We start from the raw sequence: 25511 nt of genomic DNA, 5'->3' as shown, positions 1-25511 counted from the left end.
TTCTAACAGGGCCATCTAATGGCCGATTCACTCTAAATTTGGCATGGATGCTCAAGCCCCTATGCGGAACACCTGTGTCATATGTGGTGGCAATCGGAATAAGTCTTGGTAAGATACGCAACTTCCTGTTTCGACAGCCCCCTACAGGAAGTTGGTCCTCTGTAACTTGCGCATTGTGTTAGCTATCAAAATTCTTTTGATATGTTTTTGTCACGAGTGTTCACCGAGTCTACGTGCACATTTTTGTGCAGATGGGACTCACGCTCTCGGAGGAATTAAAAAAGGAGGTTTCGCTCAGAGCGAATTTGCTAATTAATAAAAAAAATTAAAACAGCGCCCTCTAAAGGCCAATTGACGACATATTTGGCAAACAGCCTCATTGGCACATAGGGTTGGGTATCGTTTGGTTTTTTTTCGGTTCCGGTGCTAAATCGATACTTTTAAAACGGTTCCGGTGCCTAAACGGTGCCTGAATCGGTACTTTTCAATAAAGTAAAAAAAAAAATAAGAAAAGAAATAAGGGTAGTAAACAACAGTCAGTGACTTGTTTATTGCTAAGGACATGGTCAAAATTAAAGATTTAATAATAATGTAATAACTATAACAATAACTAAGTTATTTCACCAGTAAATTGCTGTTGAACCCCAGATGGGAAAAGGGTATTTTACAATTACTGTGAATGCACCACGAGGCTACCTGTTTTAAGTGAATGCACCGTCTGTGTTGTTTCATTCCGACCATATAAACACACTGTATATCTATGAATTGCGACAACGGCAGCTGCTGCGCTGCAGAGCAGACTGTTACATCCCGCTGTTGAAGTCCTCCACAGTGAAATACAGCCCACTTTACACGTTTATACGCAGTTGTGGTCTTAACATTTTACCGGTGTTTAATCCAGCTGCTAGCTAAAGGTAGGCTAACGTTCATGCTGTCAGGTGAGTAAAAGTGCGCTAACAAGACGGGGGCAATCGAATTTCTTCGTTCTCCACTCGCCTACCCGGTTACTGGCCGGCACCGAGTGCCCTATTGCACCCAAACCCTATTGGCACATGAGGAACAACTTTCTTAAGTTTTGTGTCCATTGGAATAGCCGTTGGCAAGATATAACCATTCCTGTTTCCACTCCCACCTACAGGAAGTTGGTCCTCCTAACTTGCGCATTATTTTAGCTATCAAAATTCTTTTGATATGTTTTTGTCACGAGGGTCCTCCGAGTGTATATGCAAGTTTTCGTGCCGATTGGACTCACGTCCCAGGAGTAGTTAGACAAAGTAGGCTTCCCAAATGTCAATATTTTGATTAAATTCGATTAAATTAAAAAAATTAAAAAAAACAGCGCCATCTAATGGCCGATTGCAGCCAACTTTGGCACAGTTGCTAAACAGGCCAGGAGGAACATCCTTGTCAAGTTTCGGGGCAATCGGAATAATTGTTGTCAAGATAACGCAACTTCCTGTTTAGACAGTAAGTTGCTATAACTTCCGCATTTTTTCAACTATCAAAATTCTCTGGATAACTTTTCATTATGAGGGTCAACAGATACTTCCTGCAAAGATTCAACAAGATTGAAGTCACGGCCTAGGACGAGTTCGAAAGAATGTAAAACACCTGAAAAATGCATAATTAAAAATGTCCGCCTTCCGGTTGGGCGGAGCTAATGAATGTAAATGGGAAATATGTCTGCAATGATTAGGGCAATATGGGTATTAAATCTGGTGAAGATCGGAGCAACTATGTCCAAGTTAAGGCCTTCTACACATTAGGGGGCGCTATGGAGCCCGCTTACAGGTATGGGCCAAATCGCTGTACAGTCTCGCAAAGCCCCCAGGTGTTTATGTGGGCGCCAATTTTTGTGAGTTTTCGTATATATTGAGGCCGTAAAAAATGTGCCCAAGGGCTAAAACCAATTAGGGTCACATAGGCCACGCCCACTTTGACCAGTCCGTACCTTACTATAGGGGTGGCCTCATGAGTGGCCCTAGATGGTACCCATCAAATTTTGTAAAAATCGGATGAGCAGTTCATGAGGTATAAACTTTATGTACTTGTAGTGCCTCCTAGTGGCCAATGTTCGTAAAATGTGTGGGGCACCTCCAGAGGGTCATGGCAAACAAGAATCTTAAGTTTTGCGTTAATAGCAATTATTTTGGTTGAGATATGGCAAAGTTGGTGTTTTCATAATTAGCTACACACATTTGTTTGTATGTAATATGTGCAATTTTTATCCTACAAAAATTCTTCGGATAACCTTTTGTCAGGTCCGTCTAGAGATGCTACCTGCCAAGTTTCATGCAGATCGGTCGCACGGTCTAGGAGGAGTTCGGCAAAGTAGGTTTTCAATAAATCGCCATTTTTCACGCATAAAAGTCTCGGCGGAAATGGGCGTGGCCTATATCAGGAGATTCAGCTTTATCCAGGGAATGCGAAGATATATGGTTTTTGAATGTGCGATGTACGGCTTGGGAGTTATAGGGCCAAACGCTGGTTTTTCTACAATAGCGCCACCTAGTGGTGCATATGAGTAATTATTTTGAATCTTTGCAATTTTCACCAGTAGTGACATGTTTGCAAAAACAATAGGTTCCTTCGCACTTTCAGTGCAAGGCACCGTTGGGGCATCAAAACTATGAATGAACACATATGGAATTATGTACTTAACAAAAAAGTGTGAAATAACTGAAAACATGTCTTATATTCTAGTTTCTTCAAAGTAGCCACCCTTTGCTCTGATTACTGCTTTGCACACTCTTGGCATTCTCTTGATGAGCTTCAAGAGGTAGTCACCTGAAATGGTTTTCCAACAGTCTTGAAGGAGTTCCCAGAGATGCTTAGCACTTGTTGGCCCTTTTGCCTTCACTCTGCGGTCCAGTTCACCCCAAACCATCTCGATTGGGTTCAGGTCCGGTGACTGTGGAGGCCAGGTCATCTGGCGCAGCACTCAATCGCTCTCCTTCTTGGTCAAATAGCCCTTACACAGCCTGGAGGTGTGTTTGGGGTCATTGTCCTGTTGAAAAATAAATGATGGTCCAACTAAACGCAAACCGGATGGGATGGCATGTCGCTGCAGGATGCTGTGGTAGCCATGCTGGTTCAGTATGCCTTCAATTTTGAATAAATCCCCAAAAGTGTCACCAGCAAAGCACCCCCACACCATCACACCTCCCCCTCCATGCTTCACGGTGGGAACCAGGCATGTAGAATCCATCAGACCAAAGCACAGATTTCCACTGGTCTAATGTCCATTCCTTGCTTTTCTTGGCCCAAACAAATCTCTTCTGCTTGTTGCCTCTCCTTAGCAGTGGTTTCCTAGCAGCTACTTGACCATGAAGGCCTGATTCGCGCAGTCTCCTCTTAACAGTTGTTCTAGAGATGTGTCTGCTGCTAGAACTCTGTGTGGCATTCATCTGGTCTCTAATCTGAGCTGCTGTTAACTTGCGATTTCTGAGGCTGGTGACTCGGATGAACTTATCCTCAGCAGCAGAGGTGACTCTCGGTCTTCCTTTCCTGGGGCGGTCCTCATGTGAGCCAGTTTCGTTGTAGCGCTTGATGGTTTTTGCGACTTCACTTGGGGACACATTCAAAGTTTTCGCAATTTTCCGGACTGACTGACCTTCATTTGTTAAAGTAATGATGGCCACTCATTTCTCTTTACTTAGCTGATTGGTTCTTGCCGTAATATGAATTCTAACAGTTGTCCAATAGGGCTGTCGGCTGTGTATCAACCTGACTTCTGCACAACACAACTGATGGTCCCAACCCCATTAATACAAGGAAAAAATTCCACTAATTAACCCTGACAAAGCACACCTGGGAAGTGAAAACCATTTCAGGTGACTACCTCATGAAGCTCATTGAGAGAACACCAAGGGTTTGCAGCGCTATCAAAAAAAGCAAAGGGTGGCTACTTTGAGGAATCTAACATATAAGACATGTTTTCAGTTATTTCACACTTTTTTGTTAAGTACATAATTCCATATGTGTTCATTCATAGTTTTGATGCCTTCAGTGAGAATCTACAATGTAAAAAGTCATGAAAATTTAAAAAAACGCATTGAATGAGAAGGTGTGTCCAAACTTTGGGCCTGTACTGTATGTATGTATGTATGTATGTATGTATGTATGTATGTATGTATGTACGTACTTTATCTTAGTGACCCCCAAAGCAACAGTCTTGAGATTGGGAACGTTTAACACACAGGAGTGCCAACAGCTGAACTAAGAAGTTGTAGGTCTTCATATCTATGGTATGTCTTAACTTCAACAGTTCCTGCCAGAGCTAAATTAAAAACAAATAAACACAGCAACCAAACTAAGCAGCTGATTTAGCGCTGTGTCGCTCAGCCTTCTTCACAGGACATCACTGTATTTTTCTAACAGATCTCAAAGCAACAGTGTTAAAGGGGTGATAGAATGCAAAACCGATTTTACCCTGTCATAGTTGAATAACGACAGTTCGGTGGGTAAATAGGACATACATAGAAGCTCAAAGTCCCACTGACACCCCTTTACTATGAAAATTTCATATTTTGAAACTGCCGCTGAAAACGGGCGAATCCCAACAAAGCTGGAAGTTGACGTCAACCTCCCAAAAACCGGAACCTTTGTCAGCCCATGGGTGTATTAAGAGAACGGTCACGCCCCAACATTTACATAGGCTACACAACTGACCTGAGATCAGGTAGTCTTCTGAATCTAGGTCGCGCATATCTCTGCTATTCCATTACAAAATTCACTTCTGAAACTTTTTTATGCGACAAATCAACTATGTAAGGCTCAAATATGGGCCACTTTACGAAAATGGATGGCTAATTGCAAATTTTGTCCAACTGTGTGTCGGAATTCAGCTGCCGGTGCTGCCTGTGTTGTTGCCTCGCCGCCCGGCCTGCCTTCCTTCACAGACCCCGGCCTGCTCTGAGGTACTTGGAGCTCCGTCACGACTGGCAGCCCACAGCACTCCATACCCGCGCAAAGTCACCGGTTTTTGGATAATGGACTACTAAACGCCGGTGCTCTGACAGAGCTCCAGGACCTGCAGCTCCCCTCTTCCTGCTAGCTAAATGCCGGTGTGTGTGAGTGAGAGCACGGTCAGCGAGCTTGTTACGCCAGCAATCTGTTACCACAGGTTCCAGTTAATCTTTTAATGTGTGTAATTATAATGTGTTGAGTTATTTAAACAAACTATTGGGGAAATAAACGCCGCTTGTCTGCGAGTCTCATTGATAGAGCCTGCGGCTGGATGTAGCTCTATCAATGAGAGCTAGCTAGCCTCCTCTTAGAATTCCTCTGGAATTCACAAATATTCATTATCTTGAAATCGGACACCGTTGTTAGCTTTATAAAACCTTTAGGGAGATGTTGTATAAGTGGCGTGACGAAATTCAAACTGTAAATATACTCAAATTAAGGCGAAAAGGAAGCTAACTATCCGTGATTTGTAGCTAGGATTGAAGGGACAGTCACAGCTAACGAAACACCTCGTCTTCACAAATATTCATTAACTTGAAATTGGACACCGTTGTTAGCTTTATAAGACATATAGTTAGATTTTGTGTAAGTGGCGTGACGAAATTCAAACTGTAAATATAATCGAATTAAGGCGAAAAGGAAGCTAACTATCCGTGGTTTGTAGCTACACATAGCTAAGATTGAAGGGACAGTCGCAGCTAACGAAACACCTAGTTTTCACAAATATTCATTAAATTGAAATCGGACACCGTTGTTAGATTTATAAGACATATATTTAGATGTGTAAGTGGCGTGACGAAATTCAAACTGTAAATATAATCGAATTAAGGCGAAAAGGAAGCTAACTATCCGTGATTTGTAGCTACACATAGCTAGGATTGAAGGGACAGTCACAGCTAACAAAACACTTTGTCTTCACAAATATTCATTAACTTGAAATCGGACACCGTTGTTAGCTTTATAAGACCTTTAGTTAGATTTTGTATAAGTGGCGTGACATGTGTGTAACATGTGGTAACAGATTGCTGGTGTAACAAGCTCGCTGACGGCGCTCTCACTCTCACACAACGGGCCATTTAGCTAGCAGGAAGAGGGGAGTTGAAGGCCCTGGAGCTCTGTCAGGGCAGAGGTGTTGGTAGTCCCTGCTGTGGGCTGCAGCCGTGACCGAGCTCCAAGTACCTCATAGCACGCCGGGGTCTGTGAAGGAAGGCAGGCCGGGCGGCGAGGCAGCACCGGCGGCTGAACTCCGACACACAGTCTTACCAAATTTGCAATTAGCCATCAATTTTCGTAAAACGGCCCATATTTGAGCTTTATATAGTCGATTTCTCGCTTAAAAAAGTATCAGAAGTGAATTTAATAACTAAATAGCCCGATAAACAATGTATAACTTTGCAGTGTCTGAAATATGAGAGAATCAGAAACCACTATTATAGCCTTTTTAACAGTGATTGGCTTGCCCAGCTTGTTAATAGCCAGTGTATGTTCATTTTAGCTTCCAGTTTGTTAGATGGCACCAACATTTGGTCTAATCATAACTGGCCTGGCAACCCAAATGCCAAGGTTTTGCTTACAGATTTGTGTGCTGACTTATGATGTGGGGGTCTGGGGGTCCAACCCCAGAATTTTTTTTAGCATTAAACACTATATTTCCTGCATTTTGGTGAATTTGTATGCATCTACTTCTACCTTTTTCTGAATAAATATGCCTGAAATATCTTTATGTAAAGGGAAACATTACAATCCAAAAATAAAAACATAATGGAAAATATTGCAGTAAGGCTTTCAGGCATTCTGTATTGCATTCATCTATTTATTCTCCTTTAGATCGACTTTTCTAATTATATCTGAGTCAGCACACATGTAGCTTAGGCCTAATTTATTCTTCCCTCTTTTGCATCTTTTGTTGGGGAAGTAACCTCTGTAAATGTGCATATGACAATTTTTCACCTCAGTGATACATTATTCATTTAATAAATCCCTGGACTGTAATATTTCAGATGTTTGAACAAGATTTCTGCTCATGTCCAAAACTTGAGTTGACTTGTGCACATTCAAAATATAACTCATCCCACCTGTGCTCTCTGAGATTTGGAGGAGTCGTGATATTTTGTGAAAAATAAAGTTATAATAGGCTATTAGCCTACAAGAATAAAGTCACTATATTTCAGAAAATAATGTACCTGCACCGTAGTTCGCTGCGCATTACGTGATTGGTCTGCTGATAACGGTAGATCTCAGACCGTCTGACAGACACAGAGCGCCGTTTGAGACGTTTAGGGAAGTGGCTGTAGCCTACGGCTCTACATCGGAGGTGGAAACCCGAAACTTATAGCAGAAATGCACTGAGCACAAACGCGACACATTTGCCGCAGCATGTCGCCAGCAGAGCGCATCCATAAACCTGAAGCTGCCCAGCTTTTTACAGCGAGAATGGGCACAAAGCGACATCCAGTTTCATATTTGTCAGTCAACACTTCAAAATACATTCGGGGCTGAAGCCCCGGCAAAATGTTTGATGCTGAAGGAGACGGAGCTGAGCTCCGGCAGGGTGTATAGTGGACCTGAGGAGGCGGAGCTGCGCTCCGGTGCGCTCCGGCCCAATTTAACCTCTGTTCATGAGCATACCATATTTGGAAGAAAAGCTCTTGTTCCAAATAGAGCCATATTGACAGGGTAGTTAAGGGCCTAATAAAATATCATTCGGGCAATTTTCAGCCCAACCAATGTTACATACCCCATTAGGAGACCTTAAGGAACAGTGTAAAATACCCTATATAATCATTCTATCACCCCTTTAAGGTCAGCCCGCGCGCACACACACACACACACACACACACACACACACACAGTGACGCAGCGCCGTGTCTTACCTTCACGCCGCCTTCGTTGAACAGACTCTGCGGGACTTTACAGGCTATCAGGGCGCTCGGTAGCTCGGTGAACTTCACATCCACCGTCGCCTCTCCCCTCTCCACCGGCTGCATCCCTAATCCTCACGGTCTGTCTGGAAAACAGCGACAGGAAACATTTCCTCACGCATAATGTCTCCCTAGCACACAGATCAATCATTCCTGCAGTGGCTACGTACCGGGGGAAGCTGTAGACGTCAGTCCATGATAGAGTGGATTTCAGCTGAGAGACAGAGCTAACGCTAAGCTAACCCTGAGCTAACAGAGCTAACTTTAGCCTACTGCAAAACAAAAGAACAAACAGAGAAACACGACGCTTTCTCCCCCCTCACTTCCGGGATAATACTATCTCCTTTCCGTGAGTTAGAGTGGCAGAAACACAGGTTCTTCTGTCTGAAACTACAACAACACAACGGTCTCTTTCCCTGTCTGGAAATAGAGCTCTGGGGTATTAGCTAAAGCTGTTAGCATCTAGCATGGCGCAGGGGATTAAGGAAATGACGTCAATTCTTCTTCTTCTTCTTCTTCTTCTTCTTCTTCTTCTTCTTCTTCTTCTTCTTCTTCTTCTTCTTCTTCTTCTTCTTCTTCTCCTCCTAATCCTCAAGGGGAAAATAATACTTATTTTTTCGGTCTTGAAAGAAGGAGACAAGAAAGAAAGAAAATAAATGTTTTGATGATCAATAATACAGAATGCTCTGACACAAAAGCAATATATGAAAACATGTATGATTTATTCTCTAAACTGTACTCTTCATCCTATTCAGAGGAGGAGTCATTATTTCTGGAAAGCATTAAACAACATCCAAAGATCCATGTGACTCTGAGATTAGTATGAAATAATTAGATAGAGCTTTAAAGCAAATCCCCAGGTCAGGATGGATTAACTTTGAAAATGTAGAAGAAAAATGTAACAATTTTAAACGTTGGAAAAAGCAAAAACAAACTGTGAAAAAAAGGCGTCAAAAACGTCGAAAAAAACGTGTTTTTTTTCAAGGTTGACGGGAAGACAACACAAGGGTTAAAAACAACAATTTACTAGCAACTATGAAACAAGGTATTATTATTCTATTACCTAAAGCTGGCAAGGACAAAAGATACATTGATAACCTGAGACCAATTACTTTATTAAATGTGGATTACACATGATTTACTAAGATTATGGCTAATAGGTTGAAAGATGGTATAGAACAGATAATAAGGCCAACTCAATCTCAAAGAAAGCTCCATTCACAATAGCATTAGACTGGTCCTTGACCTACAAGATTATAACAACTGGATTGACGACAGGGGTTTTATTCTGTTTTTAGATTTTTACAAAGCGTTTGATTCAGTGGAACATGTATTTATACGGAGATCTTTAGATTATTTTGGTTTTGGCTCAGAATTTATTAAGGTCATAAATATGTTATATAAGGACAGTAATAGCTCAGTTTCTCTCCACCAGGGAACAACTAGGAGGTTTCAGGTTAAAAGAGGTATTCAACAGGGTTGCCCCTGTTCGCTGTTAGTATTTATTTTAGTGGCAGAACTGTTGGCAATACACATAAAAAACAGCCCGGATATAGAGCCTTTAAATGTGCTAGTTAGTCGCCTATTTATCTCTCAGCTGGCAGACGATTCTACCGTATTCCTCAAGAAGTCTGAACAGATCCCTCTGGTGATTCAGAGAATAGAGAGATTCTCTAAGGCCTCAGCTTTATGTTTAAATCTTAAGAAATGTGAACTAATGGCTATACATGACCACCCGCTTGTAGATTTGTATAATGTTCCTGTTAAGAATGAAGTGAAATATTTAGGGGTGGTAATAACAAAAGATAGGAAAAATAGAGAAGAACTAAATATTGAGGTTGGTATAAAGAAAAGTAAAGCTATACTTAATTCTTGGTTACAGAGGGATCTGTCTATTTTTGGTTGAGTTTTAATTACTAAAATTGAATCACTATCTAGAGTTATGTACCCTGCATTCTCTCTTGTCATCCCTGATAATCTAATTAAATTAATGAATCAAACTGATTTCAAATTTATTTGGAAAAACAGACATCATTATCTGAGAAAAGGTGATGCAGTGAAAACCTTAGAAGAAGGGGGTTTAAATGTGATCGACTATGAAGCAATGAACGGAGTGATAAAACTGAGGTGGCTACAAAAATGTATTCAAGATAGGGATGGTTTCTGGTATTACATTCCTTCTACGATATTTGACAATTGTAGTGGGATAGACTATATTTTAAGATGTGATTTTAATGTTACCAAACTACCTGTCAAGCTGTCTAGATTCCATGAGCAGGTCCTCTTGTACTGGAACATGATTTATAAACACAACTTTACTCCACATAGTACAATATTCCATACAATATGGAATAATAGGTGCATTCTTTACAAAGGGACATGGTTATGTTATGGTGATTGGGTTGAGAGAGGTGTCTGGTCTATTCTACATCTGATGGATTTAAGTGGGACTTTTTTGGAGTATGATGAATTCATTAGTACATTTTATGTGAGGTGTACCAAGAAACAATACTCAGCAGTTATTAAAGCAATTCCACAGGCAATGGTGAATTTGGTTAAAGGCATGTTGCAGTATGATGCAGTAGTACCGCATGCCTTCTCTGTTTGTTGAGGAACTGGATTTTAAGGTGACAACATGCACAAACAAATTCATAAGGGGTGCCCTTACATCTGGATTATTTCCTTTACCGCTGAAAAGAAAGAACTTACTTCAAGTCTATCCTGAAGAGTAAGGAGAATAAGAACCAGATACCTCACTCTTCTGTTTCACAGAAAGATTGGATTTCTGAAAAGGATTCAGAAGCCCCGTCTTTGAGCTATGGGGACATTAAATTGGGAGTGTTAATGGAGGACAAAAAAAAGGGACCAGATGTATAACACCTTGATTATTTTAGCTAAACAGTTTATCCACAAATGCAGATTTTTGAAGGTGAGACTATTATTTTGTCTGTTCATGAATGAGTTACGTATTTATAAGAAATCTTTGAAATGTATAAAAACTAAATAAGCAGGGAATGTGTTACAGATCATACAAGTATTGGTTGTGGACTAGACCTCTATTTATTTATTTTTCTCTTTTTTTTTTCTTTATAATTCAGTTGTTTCTTTGTTATAGTTGGATACCTAGTCTGTATTTGGTACTCCATGTTTTAATTGTCAAACGAAGATTGTAATGGCCTGAATTTGTTAAATAAAGGTTGGATTAAAAAAAAAATCTTCCTCTTCTTCTTCCTTCTTCTTATTCCTCCTCCTCCTCCTCCGGGTAACGGCAGCTTGTGTCCCTAAAGTTTCTCTGCCGCCCTCAGCTGGCGCAAGTTCACTCCTACAGGCTGGCACATGGGAAAGAAACCAAGTCGTGATTTTCAAGTAAAAATAAGTCGTAATATTTTACAAATAAAGTTTAAATATTTCAAGAAAAAACTACAACATTTTACCACAATATTACGAGTTATTTCTCAAAATATTCTGTATTTTTTCCTCAAAATATGAATTTTTCTTTCCACAGGTTAAAGGTTGAACTAGAGTCTAACATGCAGTCCTGTATCATACAGGAACTGAGATCAGCTGATGTTTCTCACCAGAAACATGCTTTCCTCTCATGCACATAGAGTAATTTACCCCACAGTGCCCCAACATCAATCTATTAAAGGAGAAAGAAACCAAGGGCCCTATCTGTGCTGCTCTTACATGGAGGTGTGTTCAGGTGCATTCTGGGAGTATTGCTATCTTGAGGCAGCGGGAAGTGATCGCACCATTGACCAACAAAAACCTGGTCTAAAGTCAATAACGCAGCATTTCATTGTTATTTTAACAGAGCATTAGTAAAATGCTCCTAGGCTCGTGCACAGCGTGTGCACACTATGCTTGTTACACACACAGGGACGCACAGCAGCACACACACATGCAGAAGATTACAAATAAATATATTACTATGTGAAATAGTATTATGATATTATCTGCTCCCGTGCTTTCACTTCACGCACAAGATCAGTTTCTTCTCCCGAACATCTCTCCTTCCTGCTCAGCAAATCCTCCATCATAACAGCAATGCTCCAAGGTCCAAATGCGCCTGGCTTTTAAAGGGAATGGGAGATGACACTGATTGGTTTATTGCATGTTGCAGTCAAAATATTTAAAAAGAAAAGTAGCAATATTTATTCATATTATAACAGAACATATAAACTTACTATTTAGAGAAAAGTTAGGCAGTACTTTTAGCTACTTATTTTTACTGTTTAGACAGTATGTACTACCTAAATTATTTTAATCAGTGAAAGAACTTCAACTAATTGGTGCTGGTCCCTGGATGGCAGAGGGCTTTAAGCTCCACGTCATGTGGGGATCAGCGTCCATTTAATCCTCCTCTGGAGAGAGAGGGAGAGAGAGAGAGAAACACAAGAGAGAGAGAGAGAGAGAGAGAGAGAGAGAGAGAGATTGTTTGTTGATTTCTAACAGGGCTTAAGGTGCAGAACTAATTTGACTGCCATAGCGGCAAGCAAAGAGTAAAAGCAGTGTGTTCTTGTAATCCCTAAACCTTTACACCTGGCTTTGCCGGAACAATACACATTGGCTTACGATCTGTGGAGGTAACATATCTTTCCTTCGCCTGCAACTTTGGATTTTGGAACTTCCTGGGAATCGTGCAGGTCTTCTACGATCTTCACGGCTTGGTAAAACAATCTGAAATCCATGTTGGATCTACTCCGGAAACCTGGATTTATCCGGAAATCATCCTTCACATCAGAACTTGGAAGCTATTCAAGGATTTCAACCCTTTAGGGACTTTGGTAACAATTTATTCATATTCCTACTCTTGCTTTGGAACATCAAAAATACTGTGATATCTTTTTTATACATAGTTTTTGGAATACTGGGTTAATTTTTACGATCTTTTGGGAAGCTTTGCATCCCCAGGAAACACGCTGGAAACTATCTGGAAACTAGAACCATTCTGCAATCTTAGTAAGTCCAAAATCCGTCAACAACTGTTTCTGAAATACTCTACCCAAACACGACTTGACATTTTGTAGAACTGCAAGGTTCATTTATTCAATATTTTCTGGAATACTGGGTTTATTTTTATGATCTTTTTGGAAGCTTAGCATCCCTGGAAACACGCTGAAATTCACTCTTGGACATAACCCGGAAACTGGAACCATTCGGCAATCTTAGTCCGAGTATCTCCCAAAAACATCTTTAACTGTTTCTAAAAAACCGGACCCAAACACAATTTGACATTTTGTAGAACTGCACACTGATCCTGGACATTTGTGCACCAATTCTCCCTAAGTAAGTGTCCCAATCATTTATTTTAAACGTCCCAAAATGGCAGCAAATCAGTCAGGCTCTTGTACGAACCCAGACCTGTCAAATGGCGCCATTGTCCACAGTGAGATAGATATTTGTTCGGACCTGGATACCCTGAGAGGAAGAGAGGATGAGGAGGGAGAAGAGGTAGACGAGGAGGTGGAACTAGCCGATGAAGTTGGTGAGGATGTTTTGATGATGCCAGAAGCCGAAGGAAAAAGCAGAGAGCAGAGAGAAAGGGAGGAGGCGAGGATTATGCAAATGGCGGTGTTAACGACTGAAGGGTTAGGGTTAGGCAAAGGCGACGGGGAGCAAGAGTCAAAAGACAGAAAGGGTCTCTTTTCGGCGTCGATAAACATTGAGAAAGATCGAGAAAAGGCGTTATGGAGCAGCAAAAAAAAGAAAAAACATTTGGAAGATAAAGTCAATAAAGAAGAAGCACTGATAATAACTTTTGTAACAGAAGCAAGAGAGGATGGACACAACGGGTCAGAAGAAAACCAGGACTCAGCTACGTTTCCAGAAGAATTCGGAGAGGATATACAGTTGTCTGCTACAATTAAAGATGTGACCATGGGGATTAAAGAACAAGTCAACAATCAAACATCAACTGTTGGTGCCAATATCGTACCCTTAAAAACAATTGTGTTAGAAGAAAACAAGGCGCATGCAACGCATGTTCAGGACTCTGGTTTGGTTGTAGAAGAATTTGGAGAGGGTACCCATTTGTCCGCGGACGACACAGAAGTTGTTACTGAACTAACGAATCGCAAGGTAACAAACAAGATTGTCACATGGCAACAGGAGGACTGCGTAGAGGCAAAAGTTGAGGATAAGGAAAGCAAAGAGTTTGCCAAAGACGCAATGTCGACTTTGGATAATGTCCTAGACATCGGGGATGAAGTTAAAGAGAAGTTAGGGACAAAATACTTTGTGTCCTCTGAAGAACAGTCACAGACAGGAGGAGGGATTGAGGAAGTAGGGATCAACAAGCGGGAGCGAGAGGAAAAGCAAGAGCGACAGGTTGGGGTTAATACTCTCGCAGGGACGGATGGGGGAGGACAGAGAACGGAAGAGGATAGAAAGACAGGTGATAACGTTGTTAGAGAGTTAATGGGAGAGGAGGAAGAGCACAAAGGTGATCTAAAAATGCAAGAAGAGACGATTGTTCAAGTTGAAAACCAGTGTGCAGATGAGGTACATTTAGACACACAGCAAGATGTGTATTTGGACCAAGTTGAAGAGGCATTTGAGCTGGAGGAAGAGGGTAAATTAGAATTTGAAAAGTCAGGAAGTGAAGTCACTGCAGAGGAAAATGAGTCTACAACTGAGGAGGAAGGTGATCTGCTAGAACATCCTTCACAGACTCGAAAAGACACCGTGAACGATTGGGGGGGAAGTTTGAAAGAACAGGCCCTTGTAGAATACGAAAAGGGAGGAGGAGAAGAAAATAGAGATGTAGAGATGGCAGAAGAGCCTGTGACTGTTTTAGATGATGACTTTGAAGAGATAGAGGACGGTCCGAGGACAGAGCTTGATGAACAAGATCCTGCAGTTGTTACAGCGCCTTCTAAAGACGCCAAAGTCGAGACAAAGGATCAAGAGTTTCAAGAACTGCGAGAAGACAACAAAGTTGAGACAAAAGATCGAGATTGGCAAGAACTTGGAAAGGAGAAGGATGGGAAACAGAAACATGTAGAGAAGGATAAGAAACAGAAAGATGTCAAAAAAGAGATAGAGTTGGAGATAAATGGAAGAGTTAAAGGATTGAAGCAAGCGATGGAGAACGGGATCTTGTGTCCTGATCTGCAGCCACTCCGAACAGAAGAATCGCCAACAGCGAGACTTCTGTCGCTCCGGAGAAAAAAAGATAATGACTGGATTAAAAAGGGGACACCTGAGGAAGAGAGATCACCAGAAATGAAATCCTGGAGGAAAGAACTGAAGCCTGTGATGAAAAAAGAAGTCCAAGGGGAATCTGAGAGGGTGAGAAATGAACGGTTGAACAAGGAAACATCCGCAGAAGAGAAAAGTCTTTCTCCGCAGAAGGACGCCTGGATAAAGGAGCTGAAGTCAGTGATCAAACAGGAATCCCTGCCGAAGCCGGTGAAGAAGAAGCGAGTGGTGCTGTTGGAGGATGGACATGCATACATTCCCCAGCGGGAGGATATGATGGAGGAGAAGAAAGACGAGTTGAAACTGATGTCTCAAAGGAAGGCGGAGAGTCCTTTGCCGCCTGGGCGCAGGAACAGTAAAACACCCCAAGACCAGGACTATGAGATCTCACTCTACGTCAAGGTAATAAACCGTATAAACCTGACACATACTGTACACATACTCTGAGTCAAGAACTATTCATATACACAAAGAAAAGCAAAGGTTCCTCCATGGTTCCTTGGTCTAGGTCAAGGGTTTTAAAAGAGACCTATTATGTATCGTTTTCAGATTCACACTTGTATTTTGTTCATGTTTATGTTTACATGCTTTAATGTTCCCCCTGTCTGAGATGCTCTGTTGGAGCGCTGCCTTTTTAAGCCCTCCTCCTAAAAAAGCCCAGTCTGCTCTGATTGGTCAGCGTCTCCGGATCTCCGCAAGTCTCCCGGAATCATCTGTGCGCTGTTGTTGCACTATGTTGCCGTTGACTGTTACGTATTTAGCAGGACTTTGTACTGTGAAAAATGCAGATAAAGACTTCTAAACCAAAAAATACACAACCGGACATGTCCCAGCAGAAATGTGACCCCAAAATTGGGGAGAAATTAAGAACATTGGCAAGATCACAGGTTTCCCTGACTAAGCATGTAGCTAACGTTACATGTGACAATGTAAACAACTGCCTGGACCAATCATAGGAGAGTTTTTTGCTCACAGGGACATTTACATATGACAGGAAATACGGAAAAGCACAATATGTCACCTTGAAAGGCTCTAGCACCGTAAAATGACGGTATGAAGTGTATCTATGTTGACTATAAACATAAGTCATATAAAGGGGAAACTCGCCTCAAAACACAACTCTACAGTTAAGAATTATGCACAGCAATAAAGAAACAACAGCTAAAAGATGAGTTAAGTTTCATCGTCAGCCGTCTGGGAAAAATGTTGAACCTGTGTCAACTTTGACAAATTGACGTCATCCAGCAATTCATGGCGTTGAGCATAAACAAGTCCCACCTTATTGGTAGGTTACTTTCTAAAATGAAGGCCGCAATTTCATTTGTTTACCATGCATAATGGGGGATAAAATGCACGTTGCTTTGATTACGTTTCAGGGTTGTTAAGTTCTATATAATAGTGTTTCAAAAAGACCAAACTCTTAAATGAGCTCCATCCAATTACATTGATTTGTATTTTATTGAAAGTGCCCCAGACATCAGTTAAGCTATGGGTAATGGGGAATTCTTGAAGAGCTCCTGTGGGTCGTATTAGAGGGAAGGAACTGATATCCTCGTATGGTTTGCAGGACTGGTTGATATCTGAGTTGGGCCAAATGCAGCTAAGCGGCACTTTTAGTTCTGGCACTTGAGGCCCAAATGTGAGTGAGATCATGACTGCTTTAAGGCCAGGGTTTTGAGAAATGTGGTCCAGTTTTTCATTCATCAGGAGACTCTGGCACAAATGTTGGATTTAGGCCACTGTCGAGCCAAGACATTTTGGCTACGGGGGTATGGACATTAGCGTGGCAGGCAGTGCCGCTACGTGTTTAACAGGTGTGATGTTGTGTTGTGTTATGGAGAGACACATGGAGTAGTTTTTAATTGTGGTAACAGACATACATCCACGGCAGTGATGACACATAGATATATGGAAACACACGTTACCACGCACGCACATACGCACACACACACACACACACACACACACACACACACACACACACACACAAAGCTTAATAGATGGCAACATAGCCTACATGCCGTTGTTCTTAGAAGAGAAATTGACAATTGCACTTGAACTTTGTCCATAGTTAAGCTCCTCAAGGTACATACAATATACATCAATATAAGGAACAAAAATGAACAATGTCTTAAAATAATCTGCACAGTGTTATAAACATGCTTTACCGCTTACACGGGTAAACTTAACTGGGAGGAACGTACAGTAACGTGCATCATTCTCTTAAAAACAACTGCACACATATTTCAAATGGGCAGAACACTAAACCAAAGTACACAAATATACACTGTTGTTAAATGGCAAGTGGAAACATTAATAACTATGTTACATGTGCTTGTTGAGAAGCAACAGGGTTAGTAAATTCACTGTAACCTAAGATAAAACAAAGTTTTAGGGTCAACTCATAATTCATTCAGACAAGAGATTTTTAAATTCAACACGAGAGAGAGAGAGAGAGAGAGAGAGAGAAAAAAAAAAAAAAAAAAAAAAAAAAAAAAAAAAAAAAAAAAAAAAAAAAAAAAAAAAAAAAAAAAATCCCCATGTTCATCTGCTTACCTTATCTCATTAAGACAGTGATATCCTAATCCATCAGGCACGGCAGCCTACATCGCTCCATTCATGCAATACTTAAAGGGAAACTGTTTTTTTTTTCAACCTGGACCCTATATTTTGTGTGTCTGAGTGTCTGATGGAACAACAATCTCTGAAACTGGTCCAGTATTAAACCGGAACCAAGCTGTAATGTAACCCTACAGGACTAATGTTCAGCAGCAGTTAGAGTCCACTAAAAGTTCTGTTGTTGCTGCTGACAGACTCAGATTATTATTCTAAGTGTCTGACAACATTATGGGATGGATGGCTACAGAGATAGACCTTTTAGTTAAAGAGTAAGATCCTTTTAGTTTAACATGAAACAGTCCTGAAATCCCCATCACCAAACTCCATGTAAATAAACAGTACTTTTATCATCGTGAAACACACTTCATTCAAAGTGGACAGAAACTAAATAAAACTACCAAAAGCTGTCTTGGTTCATCTTTCCACTGTTCCAACAATCACCACTCTGGTTTGGTTGAAATAAACCCTTAATTCACCCATTTACATGTGGTGATATGCTGGCTCTATACACGCTAAAAGTCCTGATTATTTACATGGAGTCTGGTGGGTATGGTGATGGGGATTTCGGGGCTGTTTCATGTTAAACTAAAAGGATCTTACTCTTTAACTAAAAGGTCTATCTCTGTAGGGATCCTTTCATAATGTTGAGACACACAGAGGTCAGTTTTTTTTTCTGTGGTTCAGCAGCACATTCCTAAGTGAGGTGAAAATAAAAGATTGCAGTCTTCTGAGAGGTTTAACGGCAAGAAAAAATGCACTAATATCTGAGAGCCTGCTTCACCCATACGCACAACGAGCCTGTTCTCCGTAGGAGCTCACATTCAAACAACGGCTTCTTTTGTCCAAGACTCTGTTGGCCACACAGACGGAGGCCGGGGGGGATATAATGGCGTTCAAGCGTCCCTCTGTGGCGCTGGACTCCAGGAACTCAATTTACAACGGATTAACCACTTAATAAAGATCTGTAGAGGATTTCTTAGAGTTTTCCTTCCAGAAAACATGATTACAATAGGCCAAATAACTGTGACATACATTGTTACTGTAACATTTAAAGTTACAAAGTTAAACACCTATCTTCGTTAAAATGTTACGACTAAATACTCTCTAAAGTTTTCCGACGATATACTCAAAACAGTCCAACTTTTTCCTGCAAACTTATTTCTTTCTGTTGTCATACGTGACTGTAATGTTAAAAGATATGAAGTTAAACACGGCGGTCCAATTTATCCCTGATAAAATGTTCCAACGTTTTTTACTGTTGTCACTTTCAGCCAGAACTGTAAAGTTTAATGTTAGTCAAAGTGCATTTTAGATGGGTATCCAGTTGTTCCTTGTCTTGTCCTTCTGCAGTGATAGGGTCTGTGCTCCAGACTAACTATTTAGATTTTGACTTGTCATTAAATACAGAGTTGTATAGTCTTGTATAAGCAAGCTTCAGGGAAGCAGTGAGTAAATAACAATGCTATGTACCATGCAGGTTAATCTCTCTCTGTAAAATGATTAGCCGGCTGTTTGCTGCTGACACACACTGTACTAAATACTCAATACCTTAAACTAAATACTGCATGGACACTATGTTTAACAGCCAGGAAACTATGAAGCCACAAAAAGCAGCAAAAAGGCAAGGAAAGTCTACAAAAAAGATGAAAAGCACAGAAAAGCGACAAGAATGTGATAAAGAAATTGACAACAAAGCGACACAATTCTCGTCCAAAGCAACAAGTCTAGCAGAAGCAAGTCTAAAAAGCAAAGGTCAGAAGAATACTTTGAACGTCCAAAGAAAGTGACAAAAAAGTCAGACAAAGCAGAGAATAAAGTTGAGAAAAGCATAAAAATGTGCAAAAAACAATCGGGCCATAACATTCGTACGGATTATAATCTGAGATGAGGTCAGTGTTTGTGTGAAGTCTGAAGAAACAGAATTCCTTCATTTGTCAAAGGAGTGGGAGGAAGAGGAATCTCTACTCCATCACAAACACACAATGTGAGCAGTGTGTGTTAGATGGAAACAGCAGTGGACATGTCTTGTGTGTTTTCACGCCAAACACTTTACATGACTGTTTGGCTGGTTTGGATCGACTAAACTCCTTGTAGTTTCCTTTTTCTGGGGAACAAACGGAAGATGTGAGCTTTAATTGTTCACCATGTCCTGGTGTGACATTGCAGTTAAAAAGTTGGGCTTCCCAACCATTGAGCTGTTTGTAAAGGTAAGAGATGCTGCACATTATATTCACAAAGCCGTGTTTTTCAGTTGGTTGTTCTCACAGTGTTCATGCATGGCAGGTACAGTTTGGTTAAGGAATGGGTTGATATTAGCTGCATTGCCATTATGGAAATGCTTACAATTACGAAAAGCAGCCTTTCTAATCTAAGTTTTTAATTTTATCTTTTGTAAACTCTCTTGTGTGTGTGTGCAGGCAGGAAGTGACGGCGAGAGCATCGGTAACTGTCCCTTCTCTCAGAGACTCTTTATGATCCTCTGGCTCAAAGGAGTTATCTTCAACGTCACCACTGTCGACCTCAAACGGTAATACAGACACGCACGCATTCACGCATGCACGCACACACCACACACACACACACACACACACACACACACACACACACACACACACACACACACACACACACATACACTTGTTTACACTGACAGACTCAGATTATTATTCTAAGTGTCTGACAACATTATGGAGAGGATCCCTACAGAGATAGACCTTTTAGTTAAAGAGTAAGATCATTTTAGTTTAACATGAAACAGCCCCGAAATCCCCATCACCATACCCACCAGACTCCATGTAAATAATCAGGACTTTTAGTGTGTATAGAGCCAGCATATCTCCACCAGACTCCATGTAAATAATCAGGACTTTTAGCGTGTATAGAGCCAGCATATCTCCACCAGACTCCATGTAAATAATCAGGACTTTTAGCGTGTATAGAGCCAGCATATCTCCACATGTAAATGGGTGAATTAAGGGTTTATTTTAACCAAACCAGAGTGGTGATTGTTGGAACAGTGGAAGATGAACCAAGACGGCTTTTGATAGTTTTATTAAGTTTCTGTCCACTTGTGTTTTACAATGATAAAAGTCCTGATTATTTACATGGAGTCTGGTGGGTTTGGTGATGGTGATTTCAGGGCTGTTTCATGTCATGCTAAAGAGTCTAGTGGGGATATTTTGTGTTGTCAGGAAGCCGGCAGACCTGCAGGACCTCGCTCCAGGAACCAACCCTCCATTTGTGACGTTTAACGGCGAAGTTAAAGTCGACGTCAACAAGATTGAGGAGTTCCTGGAGGAAAAGCTGACCCCGCCACGGTACACAGACACATTTAAACATTTGTATTACTCAAAATGTTTTCAGACTTTTTTTCTCAAAACATTCTGACTTTTCTCAAAAAAGAAGCTGCGCAGTGAACTTCTCTATCATGTCTTTCCTTCAGCTACCCAAGACTGGCTGCTAAACACGCTGAAGCTAACACAGCGGGCATTGACGTGTTCGCCAAGTTCAGTGCTTACATCAAAAACTCCAGGAAAGACACCAATGAGGGTAAGATAGAGAGAGCAAGAGAGAGAGAGAAAGAATCACATGACGTAGGCCACTCCTAATAGAGAAAATGTTCAAAACCAACTTTTTAGAAATCCTCCTACAGTTTTTGTCCGATCTGCCTGAAACTTGGTACATGGCTTCCTCAGATGGTCTAATATAATTATAACAATATGCCATCAAAAATGATTTTGCTCAGTTAAAGATGCGCTAATGACAAACATTTTTGTAGCTAGCGATCAAACACAAACTTTAACATATCTCGGCCAAACAAAACGCCATCCACGCAAAACTTGGGATTCCTGTTTGCCATGTCACTCTACAGTTCTGTGCCAAACTTTGGGGGGCGCTATAAACAAGGTAGACTGAATGATTGTAAATGGGAAATTTCAATTTCAATTTAGTACAGACCTCAAAGCTCACGCATTGGGATATTTCCTGATGTTTTCCTCGCCGCCTGGGGATTCAACTTTTGCGTCGGTGGCAACTTGGACCCTGTCATAACTGCTCGCAGTTCTAGTTTCTGTCTGTATGTGTGAGTGCAGCCTTAGCGAAAGCATTGCTGAAGTTTATTTCTGTCTGTATGTGTGAGTGCAGCCTTAGAGAAAGCATTGCTGAAGTCTCTCCAGCGTCTTGATGACTTCCTGCGGACGCCGCTGTCTGAGGAGATTGATGCCGACGCCGCAGGAGATCTTCCTGACTCGTCCAGGAGTTTTCTGGATGGCTCCGAGTTAACGCTGGCTGACTGTAACCTGCTGCCGAAATTGCACATCCTTAAGGTTTGTTCAGCTGGACGTCTCCGAGACTTGAATCTTGAGATTATTTTGGATTACTTGGATGCTCCCAACACTTGTTCACTGACTTGTGTGCATTTGCAGGTCGTAGCCAAGAAGTACCGCGGCTTTGAGATCCCGGCGGAGATGACGGGGCTGTGGCGGTATTTAAACTGCGCCTATCAGAGGGAGGAGTTCACCAGCACCTGCCCCGCCGAGAGGGAGATCCAGGTCGCCTATCTGGATGTTGCAAAAAAAATCAAATGAGACATGACGGAGACAAAGCAGATAGGAGAAAGTGTGAAGAGATAAATCATGCGTTAGTTTGGGTGGTACAACAAGTAGACAAATAGAAGATGTAAGGAAATCCTGATAAATTTACATGAACATGCAGGAGGCTAAATGGAGAACAACCCGTAGATTCCACCAGGCGCCTCTGTGCTGCGTTGACATTTGGTTTCATACTTTCTCTAATAAAACATCTAAAACAAATCAAAAATCCCATCAGATGGTGAACCCCTGTACAAAATCTTATCTTATACGTCTAATTTGTGTCAGTTTAGGCCATGGCGTTTTCCAAATAAACTCCCTGTGCACACTCCCGATCATATGTCACATCACATTAATATTTTAACATCTAAAACACAGACGCAAATCTTTGATCGGTGTCGTATTACGCACGCCGGATGAAGGAACAATATCTTGGCGAAGCCTGGTGGAATTTCGGACTGAGAACTCCGGGTTATAGACTATAGGCCGATCCATACTATAACATCTATTTACTCCTTCTATTCAGTGTTTTTAACTGTATGTGTGTGTGTGTGTGTGTGTGTGTGTGTGTGTGTGTGTGTGTGTGTGTGTGTGTGCTCACAGGTTGGGTTGCACAGTCATCTACTGAAACTTTATGCTTATCATTTTACAAATAATGAAACCAGTAATTATTCTCAATTTTCAGACGATGGCAGGGCCAAGACTCAATAAGTAGTACAAAGAAAGAGCTTTAGTCTTCAGTGTTGCTGCATTAAAAAACATGTTTAGCTTAATATTATGATGTCTAACCTTTAGAGATTAGTTAACAACTTGTCCTTTAATTTGAATCAAAACCTTTACAATATAAATGTAATGTAATTGCAAGAAAGCAAATAAGAATATCATTTAAAATGACTTAAACTATTCCTACATTTTGATTTCTTGTGAATGCACATTTGATTTATTTGTAATATGTTTGGATTTTATCGCCATCAGAATCTGAAAACAGTGCATTCTGGGAGCCAGCGGGGCTGACGGACCTGTAAGGGTTGGGGGGGGACCCATGTTTCCAACCCGTTTTCATTTCCAATACTGAGATACAAAACGTTTAAATGGAGGTCAAAACTACGAAAATATATGACCCAAGGTGTAATAAACTGGAATTATCCTTTAAATGTAGGCATTAAAATGAGAGACACACTGCAGGTGGCCACTGGCAGACTCAATCCTACTCTTTAACTAAAAGGTCTATCTCTGTAGGGATCCTTTCCATAATGTTGTCAGACACTTAGAATAATAATCACATTACAGCTTTAAGTTTAATACTGGACCAGTCTCAGAGATTGCTGTTCCATTAGACACTCAGGCACAAACATGGAGACATAGGGTCCAGGTTGAAAAATCAACGTTACCCTTTAATGTTGGCATTAAAAAGTGAGAGAAACACTGCAGGTGGATATGACCAGAGATTTATTTGGCTTAACGTAATGTCTACTGACAAATTCAGTGATTGGAGAATCTTACTTGAAGAAATCCATTCCCTTCTGCTGCTCCAGAAGGTCTAGTCAACCGTCCCACTGAAAGTGTAATCACACTTAAAATACCATATTGACTCGAATGTAAGACGACCCTGATTATAAGACAACCCTCTCTCCTTTTCTAGGCTCATTTTTGGAAAAAGACGTTTTGAAGACTAAATCTTGTTTTTATAAAGAAATTAATTTTATAGGAAAATAATGATCTTAAGGTTGTTCAAGATCTTTTTATTGAAAATACTGTGTCTGACCCAGACAGAATATAGTTATTTGCGTACCGAGCCAAACGCTTGACAGCCTAACACTATCTCAGAGCTTCATATTACGTTTACTGCGTCAGGCTCGGGTTTGGACATAAAAAACAGAATCAGGCTTGGTTTCAACTCTCTCTTCAGACAAAAAAAAGGCGGCCCTCGCTGCTGGCTGGCTCAACAATTGGCGCCATCTGCTGTTGTGAATGTATATGGACATTTAAGAGTCTAGATGAATGAAAGATTACCCCATTTTTTAGCCATATTTCTAGAGAAAAGGGTCCTGTATTCAGGCCAATAACTTGCTGAATATCTATGTCTTAATGTTAATGACCAATCAAATCAAGATGTTTAAATACAAGGCCAATCTAAAAGCATTTTTCTACTTTGTATCAACAGTTAATTGTACTGAATGTGTATCTGTCTGTATGCTGATGACATTAGACTATTTACTCATATTGTGATTATTTCTGCTTTTGTATCTTATGAGACTGACTGAGTGTCTGCTGGTTCAACTAGTGATGACACTCAAAGATGCCATTATAATACTGTCAAACTCCCTGGTACTATACTATCACATATCCAAAGTAATGTATCCTTGCTCCTGTTGTCAGCATCAACAGTGCAACCAGTTCCATTCATGCAACGCATTCTCATATCGCATTAGGATATCATACGAAAACTTATGCACAATAATTCGTATAATATGGTACGATATAACAGCGCCTGCTGGTCGGTCTTTACAGTTAAGTTTAACAGAGAAAAAGTAAGCTCAGAAAAAGTGAGCTCAGAAAAAGTGAGCTCAGAAAAAGTGAGCGTCATGCAGTGATGACAGTTAAATTTAGACACCAAAACAACTAGTTATGGCTAGTTAAAAAAGATAGCAGTTTGGGTTGAAACAGAAGTCCCCTTAAGCAGTGCTTTACTTTTCGTTTAAAGCTAAATGTACGAATGCTTCATGAGAACAGCCTGATTCATGTCATACAAGAATCTCATTCATCAGTTAAAAATGTGTCTCCTGTCATGGCAATTTACTATTTTTTTTAAATTAAAGATGATTTGAGTGTTAGATAACAAAATATTTGTTTCATTTTCAGCCATTTGGGGTATTATTATCAAAGCAGAATTCAGGAAAAAAACAATCTTGACAGGATACAAATGTTTTTCAAATTGTTTCTTTACAGATTTTTTCCAGCTCCCTTGAATGCAGCTTTAAGTGATTAATATCCTGTGTGTGATTGTTGGACAGTGGTGTTTGGTGTTCAGTGTTTGGCAGAGATGTGTAAGTTCTGGCCTTATATCCTCTCTGGGGATTCATCTTTATTAAACTGATTTATCTTTGTCTCCGTTGTCTTTGATGTTTTTGTTGTCTCCGTGTTTCTGTAGTAATTGTTAGCAATTGTCAATATAAACTAATTCAATAATTACAATAGAAATATTGGCACA

The 25511-nt window shown here is 40.7% G+C and overlaps 2 protein-coding genes across 3 annotated transcripts in view; one reads left to right on the top strand and one right to left on the bottom strand.

Annotated features, from left to right (window-relative positions):
* The window catches only part of LOC120554612 (calcipressin-1-like), a 20353-nt gene extending 11938 nt beyond the window's left edge, over positions 1-8415 (bottom strand). The window contains exons 1-2 of one of the 2 annotated variants that reach the window (XM_039793628.1): positions 8060-8415; positions 7842-7975 (exon numbers count right to left, since the gene is read on the bottom strand). In XM_039793628.1, coding sequence (XP_039649562.1) covers positions 7842-7955 — 114 coding nt within the window. In that variant the 5' untranslated portion in view covers positions 7956-7975; positions 8060-8415. The remainder of the gene's footprint in view (positions 1-7841; positions 7976-8059) is intronic. The other variant, XM_039793629.1, reaches the window with a different exon arrangement.
* Positions 8416-12325: 3910 nt separating this feature from the next.
* LOC120554635 (chloride intracellular channel protein 6-like) lies at positions 12326-25408 on the top strand. The gene is made up of 6 exons (XM_039793653.1): positions 12326-15494; positions 20129-20238; positions 20903-21028; positions 21154-21260; positions 21855-22036; positions 22136-25408. The coding sequence occupies exons 1-6, from the start codon at positions 13215-13217 to the stop codon at positions 22295-22297; spliced, it is 2967 nt and encodes a 988-aa protein (XP_039649587.1). The 5' UTR covers positions 12326-13214; the 3' UTR covers positions 22298-25408.
* The last annotated feature ends 103 nt before the right edge of the window (positions 25409-25511 follow it).

The sequence above is a fragment of the Perca fluviatilis genome, chromosome 24 (assembly GCF_010015445.1).
Source record: "Perca fluviatilis chromosome 24, GENO_Pfluv_1.0, whole genome shotgun sequence".
NCBI classification, from domain to species: domain Eukaryota; kingdom Metazoa; phylum Chordata; class Actinopteri; order Perciformes; family Percidae; genus Perca; species Perca fluviatilis.
The sequence above is the reverse complement of the archived record's forward strand: the minus strand, read 5'-3'. Positions and strand labels throughout refer to the sequence as shown.